This window comes from Phyllobates terribilis, unplaced genomic scaffold, assembly GCF_046119375.1.
Source record: "Phyllobates terribilis strain yellow unplaced genomic scaffold, ASM4611937v1 Scaffold_9__5_contigs__length_417890890, whole genome shotgun sequence".
NCBI classification, from domain to species: domain Eukaryota; kingdom Metazoa; phylum Chordata; class Amphibia; order Anura; family Dendrobatidae; genus Phyllobates; species Phyllobates terribilis.
Genome location: NW_027362769.1, coordinates 54,922,272 through 54,934,633, shown reverse-complemented (window position 1 = coordinate 54,934,633; position 12,362 = coordinate 54,922,272). Strand labels below are relative to the sequence as shown.

At 41.0% G+C, this 12,362-nt stretch overlaps 1 protein-coding gene across 1 annotated transcript in view; it reads left to right on the top strand.

Annotated features, from left to right (window-relative positions):
• LOC141161554 (aldehyde oxidase-like) overlaps window positions 1-12,362 on the top strand; it is a 220,963-nt gene that overhangs the window by 171,587 nt on the left and 37,014 nt on the right. Inside the window, exons 16-19 of the mRNA XM_073646513.1 lie at window positions 4,541-4,628; window positions 6,024-6,110; window positions 7,148-7,339; window positions 11,064-11,291. Coding sequence (XP_073502614.1) covers window positions 4,541-4,628; window positions 6,024-6,110; window positions 7,148-7,339; window positions 11,064-11,291 — 595 coding nt within the window. The remainder of the gene's footprint in view (window positions 1-4,540; window positions 4,629-6,023; window positions 6,111-7,147; window positions 7,340-11,063; window positions 11,292-12,362) is intronic.

The following is a 12,362-nucleotide window of genomic DNA, read 5'->3' as shown; positions in this document are numbered from 1 at the left end:
TGGCAAAAAAGGACAATGTATGAGGCAGTGACACACACTGAGTGCACTACAACCAGACGGGGTTGAAGCACACACTACAGGGTGAGCTGCACTCACACACCAGACCTTGCAGACAGCGGTGAACAGTACAGATGCAGAGCACTGTGCACTAGCGCTGCAAGACGGAAAAAAAATTCTCTATCTACTCCTATATAGTGTGTTTGGAACCAATTTAGCTGAATACAGATGGAACCACCACACCAATAGGAGATATCAGGAAAAATTATGAATTGGCAAAAAACGACAATGTATGAGGCAGTGACACACACTGAGTGCACTACAACCAGACGGGGTTGAAGCACACACTACAGGGTGAGCTGCACTCACACACCAGACCTTGCAGACAGCGGTGAACAGTACAGATGCAGAGCACTGTGCACTAGCGCTGCAAGACCAAAAAAATTTCTCTATCTACTCCTATATAGTGTGTTTGGAACCAATTTAGCTGAATACGGATGGAACCACCACACTAATAGGAGATATCAGGAAAAATTATGAATTGGCAAAAAAGGACAATGTATGAGGCAGTGACACACACTGAGTGCACTACAACCAGACGGGGTTGAAGCACACACTACAGGGTGAGCTGCACTCACACACCAGACCTTGCAGACAGCGGTGAACAGTACAGATGCAGAGCACTGTGCACTAGTGCTGCAAGACGGAAAAAAATGTCTCTATCTACTCCTATATAGTGTGTTTGGAACCAATTTAGCTGAATACAGATGGAACCACCACACTAATAGGAGATATCAGGAAAAATTATGAATTGGCAAAAAAGGACAATGTATGAGGCAGTGACACACACTGAGTGCACTACAACCAGACTTGGCTGAAGCACACACTACAGGGTGAGCTGCACTCACACACACAGACCTTGCAGACAGCGGTGAACAGCACAGGGAACTGTGCACTAGCACTGCAAGGCACAGTGATTTAGAAAGTAGCTTGGGTAAAGCAGTATAGAGCAAATAGGTAGCTAAAACTGTCCCTCAGAACAACAGCGTCCTATCCCTAACTGAATTCACAGCAGAGTGAGCTCAAAATGGCGGCGGTGGCTTTTATAGTGCATCATGACATCATTTCAGCAGCCAATCACAGCCATGCCATTAGTTAAGATGCCTACATGCCTAACAGGATGTGCCCACACTTCTTAGGATCCTCATTGGCTGAATAAAATGAAAATGTCTCATTGCATTATGGGAACTTCCGATTCCGGTATACGATATTGCAAAAGTATCGGAATTAAGTATCGGAATTCCGATACCGCGAATATCGGCCGATACCCGATATTTCAGTATCGGAATGCTCAACACTACTTGTGATATTATACACCGTTTTTGGCACCAAATTCATCCAAATTGCTCACACCAAAAGTCACAAAAATAGTGCGAAAATTTTTTGCAATTTTTTAAAAAGTTGTACTTGATGGAATCAAGCTAAAACTTCACTCATAAAGTGGAAAACAAAAAAACAGACGAGCATATATAAAACAGACTTAAAAAAAGAATGGTTTGGGTACAAAAAAAAGGCCCCTTGTTCTCCAATAGCTGATTTCCTTAGAGCAATGTCCTTGTCGTGGATCATCTCCCTGAAGATAGGGTTGGAACGGGCGCAGTTAGAGTAGGCCCGGACATGACAGGGGTTTGGAAATAGGGTTAACTACTACAGTTAGAGGGCATGGAATAGAAGTTAGGTCACATGGAGTGGGATTAGGTCAGGATTGGGTAATTTAGTTATGGGAGTGGTTTGGGTCATCTCAGAGTACCTTATATGAAGAGGAAGACCTGGGGAACGATGAACATCCCACCCACCCGCCTTTCTTTTATGATTTGTTGGTAATGACCAGACGTCAGTGATGGGGGTAGGATTTTTTCATGCCATGCTATATTTATGTCACAGCAGTCAGAGGTGAGGAGGACAGGGATGGCCTTGGTCACATCAGAGATATGGTAACCTTTCATTATTATGTGTGGTTAGTTCTTGCTGGGACAGTTCTCAGGGAATCGAAAATTCTTGTGTGGGCAGTACCATGGTGGTGTGTCAACCCCGCGTTGCAGCTGTGCGATTGGGGATAGTTTTGTTCGGTACTGTCCAGTGGTGGTGGGCCATCCAGCATCTCATCGGGAACTTGATGGTGTTGTTAGTTTTTTTTACAAACTGTATAAATTGTAATTAATAAAGGCTACTGTTGCCATATATACACTGCTCAAAAAAAATAAAGGGAGCACTTAAACAACAGAATATAACTCCAAGTAAATCAAACTTCTGTGAAATCAAACTGTCCACTTAGGAAGCAACGCTGATTGACAATCAATTTCACATGCTGTTGTGCAAATGGAATAGACAATAGATGGAAATTATTGGCAATTATCAAGACACCCTCAATAAAGGAGTGGTTCTGCAGGTGGGGACCACAGACCACATCTCAGTATCAATGCTTTCTGGCTGATGTTTTGGTCACTTTTGAATGTTGGTTGTGCTTTCACACTCGTGGTAGCATGAGACGGACTCTACAACCCACAGACATTGCTCAGGTAGTGCTGCTCATCCAGGATGGCACATCAATGAGAACTGTGGCAAGAAGGTTTGCTGTGTCTGTCAGCGTAGTGTCCAGAGGCTGGAGGTGCTACCAGGAGACCGGCCAGTACACCAGGAGATGTGGAGGGGGCCGTAGGAGGGCAACAACGCAGCAGCAGGACTGCTACCTCCGCCTTTGTGCAAGGAGGAACAGCAGGAGCACTTGCCAGAGCCCTGCAAAATGACCTCCAGCAGGCCACAAATGTGCATGTGTCTGCACAAACGGTTAGAAACCGACTCCATGAGGGTGGTATGAGGGCCCGACGTCCACAGATGGGGGTTGTGCTCACAGCCCAACACCGTGCAGGACGCTTGGCATTTGCCACAAAACACCAGGATTGGCAAAGTCGCCACAGGCTCCCTGTGCTCTTCACAGATGAAAGCAGGTTCACACTGAGCACATGTGACAGACATAACAGAGTCTGGAGATGCCGTGGAGAGCGATCTGCTGCCTGCAACATCCTTCAACATGACCGGTTTGGCAGTGGGTCAGTAATGGTGTGGGGTGGCCTTTCTTTGGAGGGCCGCACAGCCCTCCATGTGCTCACCAGAGGTAGCCTGACTGCCATTAGGTACCGAGATGAGATCCTCAGACCCCTTGTGAGACCATATGCTAGTGCGGTTGGCCCTGGGTTCCTAGTAATGCAAGACAATGCCAGACCTCATGTGGCTGGAGTGTGTCAGCACTTCCTGCAAGATGAAGGTATTGAAGTTATGGACTGGCCCGCCCGTTCCCCAGACCTGAATCCGATTGAGCACATCTGGTACATCATGTCTCGCTCCATCCACCAACGTCACGTTGCACCACAGACTGTCCAGGAGTTGGCGGATGCTTTAGTCCAGGTGTGGGAGGAGATCCCACAGGAGACCATCCACAACCTCATCAGGAGCATGCCCAGGCATTGTAGGGAGGTCATACTGGCACGTGGAGGCCACACACAATACTGAGCCTCATTTTGACTTGTTTTAAGGACATTACATCAAAGTTGGATCAGTCTGCAGTGTGTTTTTCCACTTTAATTTTGGGGGTGACTCCAAATCCAGGCCTCCATTGGTTAATAAATTTGATTTCCATTGATGATTTTTGTGTGATTTTGTCGTCAGCACATTCAACTTTGTACAGAACAAAGTATTCAATGAGAATATTTCATTCATTTAGATCTAGGATGTGTTATTTGAGTGTTCCCTTTATTTTTGTGAGCAGTGTATATTCCATATACGTATATCAAGCGTTATGTTTTTATTTATTAATGCGGTAGACACTTTTCAATACCCTAGTCATGACTGCAGCAGATCCTGCGTGGATTTCTCTGTAATGGTTAACCAAGATAATTGTTAGTCATTTACCAGCATTTAGTAGTCAGTGAGCAGCACCATTATATTTCATTTTAAGGTTGCTTTCCAAAGGACCACTGAGCATTTGGTTGCACATTTGATATATCAATCACTAGTCTTAAAATCAAACTGTACTGTCAGCAAACTTTGAACAAATCAATAGTATAGACAAATGTAAGAAACTTTCTATTATATCTTATTTGTTAAATTTGCTTACTTCTCCACTTATGAGCCTCGTCTTCCCCTTCCCCGCCTCCTGAACTTTTTTCTACTCTGAGGAAATAGCTCAAATCCATTTTGCTGAGACAATACGGACTAGCCATCTCACTATGGTGTCGTATGGCACAGCCCTTTATACTCTATAGAGAGGTTAAAAACGTGGATTTCTCTGATAAGATATATCACAAAGTTTCTTATTTCATATGTACTATTGATCTGTGAAGTTAAATGAAAACAAAAATTACTCTTTAAGGTTTGTAAATCCTTTGATTTGTGAAGTAAGTGTGAGTCAGTGTATGAATGTTGGGTTTTGTTTTGTTTGTTTTATTACAAAAAATGTCTAATTTGATGTTTTTTTAAATTTCAGGACAGGTCAAGCAGTTAGCTCAGTTATCGAGCAAAGAGTGAAGATGGCAGTTTTAAGACCCCAGCCTGCATTCTTTGGCAAATACAAGGTTGGATCTTTGAGCAGATAGAATTGTATGTTGCTGTATTTATCATATAAAGGCCCCATTCATATTTGGATTAAATCAGCTGAAAATATTGACGAAAGATCATCTGACCATCTGAAGTGTATGGGGGACTTTCTCCTGACAAATTATGTTAGCAAAGGCATAGTCAGGCTCCCAAATATGGAGCAAGGAAAATATTGCACTTCCTAACAATGCCCCCTAGTGTCTCCTTAAAACAAATAATACCCCCTCAGTGTCACCTTTTGAAAGTGTTACTAAAATATTAATGCTTTATTAAAGTATTAATTAAGGAGGACCTTTCACCTATTTTTTCAAGTGGAACTGGACACAAGATAGTAAATGCAGAGAGTAACAAAAAGTTTTTGCTCTATTTTTCTAATTTTGCCTCTCTGTTGTGGAGATGTTAGCAAGCAAAGAATTTAACTGCTAATAAGTTAATTTCCATTAAGTCAGAGTTGACGTCATCAGATAGTTTTCACTGGGGATGTGTACTTCTTCCCCCTATTTACTATTGACCAATCATAAGCAGGCAGTAACTCAGGGGAAGGATGAACACACACCCACCATAACTGAGATCAGGATTTCTCATGTGTGAGACATATAATGACAGACAGCCTGATCTCACTGCAGAGTGATTACAAGAGCTTGTAAGCTCAGCACTCCCGGATCCCATTAGTGCCCCTCCCCCCACACGGCCTGGACTGCCTGTCCATAGATGAGATCACAAAGGTGTAATAATACTTATGTCTGTTGTGCTCAAGGCAACTTGACAACTTGGAATCGCTCTGCAGTGAGCGCAGAAATGGCTGGTATTACATGTCTCACACATGAGTAGCCTGTTCTGAGCTACGGTGGGAGCATTTTCTTTATACTGAGCATTACTGCCTACTTATGATTGAACTACATCACACAAGGAGAAAAAGTACACCCCTCCAGTGAAAACTGTCCAATAATATTAATATTGCCAAAATCACTGCAATAGAGAGGCACAATTAAAAAAACAATGTTTAATTCTACTCTGCAGCTACTATTACATTGTGTGTTCAGCTCAATATGAGAATTTTTATCAGTTCTTTAAATGCACTGAGCTGCAATACCAGGCACAGCCACACATATGGATGTCATTGTGGCATCAATGCAAAATCACATAAACCCCTTTTAGGTTTACCACTAAATCACCACCTCTCACTGGATGTTCTCTCTTCTCAAATCCAAACAATCTCAATTCGTTACGTTACCATCCTGCATTTTGTAAACAATGTTTAGTCACCGCTGAATAACAAGGCTTCTTTTTGATAATATAAGATAAATGTTCCATTGTTCTTTGATGTGGTAAATATGTAATTTCATGTACTCATCTGTTTTTTTCTTGTGTAGGTGGGGTGTATGGATGATGGAAGAATTATAGCATTGGATGTCACCTACTACTGCAATGCTGGTCACAGACCAGATGAATCTTTCAAGGTATCAAAAAGCTAGATTTTATTAGGTTGGAAATTACATGAAATTAAATTTATCACCTAGACCTTATTTACATGTTCGGGAGCTCTAGATACATCAGGAATGGCTCCTCTGCCGTTCATTTCCTTGAACAGACCTATTCATTACAATGTGCAAGTTTGGTCCGCAAAGTGGACCAAAGTCATAAGGTTTTTTTGCAGACCATCGATCGACCAGAAAAAAAGACATGTGAAAAGATTAAAAAAAAAATGGATAGCATGCTTGCAACAAATGTACACATGAATGAGTCCTTGCTATAAAACAAATGCAAGGTGTTGCGGAATGGAACTTACAGCTTCCCTGTACTGATCACTTCATTGTTTTGCTATTATTGTTTGTGCTAATTGGATCTTTATAGGAGTCTCAGTTCCTGCTTCACTTCACACAGTTATAGTAATAAATGGGTAGTCTGACTATTTTTTTTCTCACCTCCATAATCCATTAGTTGTATGTAGTCAAGTTCAAGCACTTTTGCTATTCATGGAATAAAGTTCTATTTTTTACTTGGATTATCAGCTGAAGGAGTTTTCACAAAAGGAGTGACCAGAGCTGAGAGGCTTTGTATTGGTGCATGGTGGGAATTGTAGTTTATGCCCCATAACTACATGTTGCACTTCTTTACCTTGACACCTGGTCAAAACACTGATAGTGGTAAAATAAAAAAAATTACTATATGTACTATGATGTTGAAAATCTGATGGGAACATTTTTAATCATTTCTAGGAAAGTTGGACAATCCCTTTAATTCCAGACTTGTTGAAGGCGCCGCTAGAGGACACTTAGGAGGTTAATAGAATCGTCAAAATGATTGAGTTCAGTAAGAAAAGCTGGTTATCCTCTGTAAAAGAAGATTTCTGACCCTTATTATGTTACATTTTCAAATTTATGTGCACAGAATTTTTATCTATGTCAAATATAAAGTCAGATTATGAGGAACATGTTATACTTGTTAATTTTTTTGTTTTGACACTATCTTTTTAAATTCCTTCTGTGAATTACAGGTACTTACTATGTCTCCGTTGAGTGCACAAAATGCTTACAGCATCCCCAATACCCGGTGTCATGTTTCAGCATGCAGGACAAACTTACCAGCCAAGTTGTTCTGTACGGGATATGGATTTGCACAGGCGGCTATGTTTGCAGAAATTTGGATAGATGCTGTGGCCGACAGATGTGGCGTATCACCAGAAAAGGTAATATGAGTTTTACTAAAAGTTCACAGATGAATAACACAAACAGCAGACATCTTTCTGCTCTTTATTGTGTGTTTTATGTGTGTGTAGAATGGGGGAGTTGGTGGAATTAGCTTTCTAGGACACAATAACGCTAAGCTACATGTTGCTATTGTGAGCAGCCTGCGATGTCTAAACTTACTACCATGGCCTGCACAGTCTTCAGACTTGTCTTCCATTGAGCACATCTGTGACATCATCGGTCGGGAATTGCAAAGGGAGCTGCCAGCAGCGGATCTTAATGATTTGCTTCCCAAGTGCAATTCAGTGTGACAAAACATTACTCAGACAACCATTAATAACCTCATTGATAGCATCCAAGGCGTGTAAGTGCAGGGATTTCTGCACTTGGCGCACTTTTGTTTCCATTTTTTAATCACCTGCATATCATTAACATGTGTCTATTGATCCTGTGGTTTTCATAATTCCACAACTCTTCCTTCTTGTTGCAATTATTATGTTGAGAAGTGTGCACAATATACAGTTGTGCTCAAACGTTTACATACCCCGGCAGAATTTTTCCTTTCTTCGCCTTGTGTCAGAGAATATGAATGATAACAAAAAAACTTTTTCTCCACTCATGGTTATTGGTTGGGTGAAGCCATTTATTGTCAAACTACTGTGTTTTCTCTTTTTAAATCTTAATGATAACCAAAAACATCCAAATGATCCTGATCAAAAGTTCACACACCCTGGTGATTTTGGCCTGATAACATGCACAGAATTTGACACAAATGGGTTTGAATGGCTACTAAAGGTAACATCCTCACCTGTGACCTGTTTTCTTGTAATCAGTGTGTGTGCATAAAAGTTGAGTGAGTTTTTGGGATCCAGACATACTCTTGCATCTTTCATCCAGCCTCTGATGTTTCTGGATTGTGAGTCATGGGGAAAGCAAAAGAATTGTCAACAGATCTACGGGAAAAGGTAGTTGAACTGTATAACACAGGAAAGGGATGCAAAAAAATATCCAAGGAATTGATAATGCCAGTCAGAAGCCTTCAAACTGTGATTAACAAATGGAAAATCAGGGGCTCTGTAAAAACCAAACCACGGTCAGGTAGACCAACAAAACTTTTGGCCACAACTGCAAGGAAAATTGTTCGGGATGCAAAGAAAAACCCACAAATAACATCAGCTGAAATTCAGGACTCTCTGAAAACTAGAGGTGTGGCTGATTCAAGATGCACAATAAGGAGGCACTTGAAGAAAAATGGGCTGCATGGTCGAGTCGCCAAAAGAAAGCCATTAGTGCGCAAATGCCACAAAGTGTCTCGCGTACAATACGCCAAACAGCACAGAGCCAAGCCTCAAAACTTCTGGAACAAGGTAATTTGGAGTGATGAGACCAAAATTGAACTTTTTGGCCACAACCATAAACGTTACATTTGGAGAGAGGTCAACAACGCCTATGATGAAAGGAACACCATTCCTACAGTAAAGCACAGAGGTGGATCGCTGATGTTTTGGGGATGTATGAGCTACAAAGGCACAGGAAACTTCATAAAAGTTGAAGGAAAGATGAATGCAGCACGCTATCAGCAAGTACTGGAGGCAAATTGCACTCATCAGCCCGGAAGCTGCGCATGGGACGTACTTGGATGTTCCAACATGACAACAATCCAAAACACAAGGCCAAGTTGACCTGTCATTGGTTACATCACAACAAAGTGAAGGCCATCTCAGTCTCCATCTCAGTCTCCTGACTTCAATATCATTGAGCCACTCTGGGTAGATCTCAAGTGCGCAGTTCATGCTAGGCAGCCCAGGAATTTACAGGAACTGGAGGCTTTTTGCCAATAAGAATGGGCAGCTTTACCATATGAGAAATTAAAGAACCTCATCCACAACTACCACAAAAGACTTCAAGCTGTCACTGATGTTAGAGGGGGAAATACATGGTATTAAGAACTGGGGTTTGTGAACTTTTGATCAGGATCATTTGGATGTTTTTGGTTGTCATTAAGATTTAAAAAGGGAGAAAACACAGTAGTTTGACAATAAATGGCTTCATACAATCAATAACCATGAGTGGAGAAAAAGTTTTTTTGTTAACATTCATATTCTCTGAAACAAGGCGAAGAAAGGAAAAATTATGCCAGGGTATGTAAACTTTTGAGCACAACTGTATAGATATATATATCCCTGGACGTAGGCCACAGGAGGAAAATTGATGACAAATCAAAGAGACGGATAATACGAATGGTAACAAAAGAGCCCAGGATAACTTCTAAAGAGATTAAAGGTGAACTTCAAGCTCAAAGAACATCAGTGTTAGATCGCACCATCCGTCGTTGTTTGATCCAAAGTGGACTACATGGGAGACGAACAAGGAGAACACAATTGTTGAAAAAAAATCATAAAAAAGCCAAACTGGAATTCGCCAAACTGCATGTTGACAAGCCTCTGGGAGAATGTCCTATGGACAGATGAGGCAACAATAGAAGTTTTTGGCAAGGCACATCACCTCTATGTTCACAGACGAAAAAATGAAGCATATCAAGAAAAGAACACTGTCCCTACTGTGAAACATGGAGGAGGCTCTGTTATGTTCTGGGGCTGCTTTGCTGCATCTGGCACAGGGAGCCTTGAATCTGTGCAGGGTACAATGAAATCTCAAGACTATCAAGGGATTCTAGAGAGAAATGTGCTGTCCAGTGTCAGAAAGCTTGATCACAGTCACAGGTCATGGGTCTTGCAACAGGATAATGACCCAAAACACACAGCTAAAACTACCAAGAATTGCTAAGAGGAAAACATTGGACTATTCTGAAGTGGCCTTCTATGAGCCCTGGCCTAAATCCTATTGAGAATCTTCGGAAAGAGCTGAAACATGCCGTCTGGAAAAGGCAACCTTCAAACACGAGACAACTGGAGAAGTTTGCTCATGAGGAGTGGGCCAAAATACCTGTGGACAGGTGCAGAAGTCTCATTGACAGTTACAGGAATCGTTTGATTGCAGTGATTGCCTCAAAAGGTTGTCCAACAAAATATTAAGTTAAGAGTACCATCATTTCTGTCCAGACCTATTTCATGAGTTTAATTCTTTTAAAAATTCTGTGGAAGCAGGGCTGAAAAGCAATGTCTGACTTTCATTTGATCATTTTCATAGATTTTTAATTTATTATTACTTTTGTCAGATTCAAGTTATTTCTGTGACCATTGTGGGTTTTTCTTTCATTAAACGAGGGGTACCAACAATTTTGAACACATGTGTATATGTGTGTGTGTAAATATATATATATATATATATATATATATATACACAGTATATATATATATATATATCTATATATATATATATATATACACATATATACAGTATATATATATGTAATTTAAAGAAGATGCTGTCATTCGATTGTTGGCCAAACTAATTCGCACTTCTCTGGTCTGGGTGCCATGGAATACTGAAGTGGATGATGGACCAGGGTAGTGGAAATCATTTTGCGCCTCTTTAGTTGCCCACTTTGGACAACTTTTGCTATATGTTCTTATTACATTTTGGACTAATGGTATGATTTTTTCAGCTACATACAGTTACAGCAGCCACTGTAATAATTAGTATATGATATGTCATATATGTGGTAAAATTACTGCATTAATTCTGTGTAGCTACAGTATATAAGCCTACGTAATGAAATATGGAGGTTGTAAATATTCTTAAAAACAAAACTACTTCTAGGTTCGACAATTAAATCTACATACACCAAAGAGCGAAACTCCATTCACGCAGAAGTTTGATGCCACTAACTTGTCGGCGTGCTGGGATGAGTGTTTGGAAATGTCATTATACCATCAGAGAAGGACCGCGGGGAGGGAACACAACAAGGAGTGCACCTGGAAGAAGAGAGGTTTCTCTATCATCCCTGCCATGTTCCCTGTTGGATTTATCGCAGACTTCATCAATCAGGTTTGTATCCTCCAGATCTCAGCATCTATGTATGTATCACCTATGGGGAGTGGGACATTTTCTCCATTCAAACCTTAATATTTAGATTTTTGGCAAAGGAGTATTACAATCTGGTTACAACCTGAAAATTAATTTCAAGTTTCAGCTGTGGAAATATATTTGTCAGAAGAGGAACACAGGAAATATTTCTCAACTTTATACTATGGAAAAATGTTTATAAGCAACATGGTTTACAGCCTGCAATTCCTAGAAGCTAATATTGGGCACGGTGCATTTAACGTGTATATCATTAATGTAGCTTATATATGACAAAATACAGTTCCTTGAAAAAGTATTCATACCCCATGAACTTTTCCACATGTTTTTACGTTATACCCACCAACCTAAATACCTAAATGTATTTTATTGGGATTTTATGTGATATATCAACACAAAGTAGCATATACACTGCTCAAAAAATAAAGGGAACACTTAAATAACAGAATATAACTCCAAGTAAATCAAACTTCTGTGAAATCAAACTGTCCACTTAGGAAGCAACACTGATTGACATTCAATTTCACATGCTGTTGTGCAAATGGAATAGACAATAGATGGAAATTATTGGCAATTATCAACACACCCTCAATAAAGGAGTGGTTCTGCAGGTGGGGACCACAGACCACTTCTCAGTACCAATGCTTTCTGGCTGATGTTTTGGTCACTTTTGAATGTTGGTTGTGCTTTCACACTCGTGGTAGCATGAGACGAACTCTACAACTAACAGAACTTGCTCAGGTAGTGCAGCTCATCCAGGATGGCACATCAATGCGAGCTGTGGCAAGAAGGTTTGCTGTGTCTGTCAGCGTAATGTTCAGAGGCTGGAGGCGCTACCAGGAGACAGGCCAATATACCAGGAGACGTGGAGGGGGCATTAGGAGGGTGACAACCCAGCAGCAGGACCGCTACCTCCGCCTTTGTGCAAGGAGGAACAGGAGGTGCACTGCCAGAGCCCTGCAAAATGACCTCCAGCAGGCCACAAATGTGCATGTGTCTGCACAATTGGTTAGAAACCGACTCCATGATGGTGGT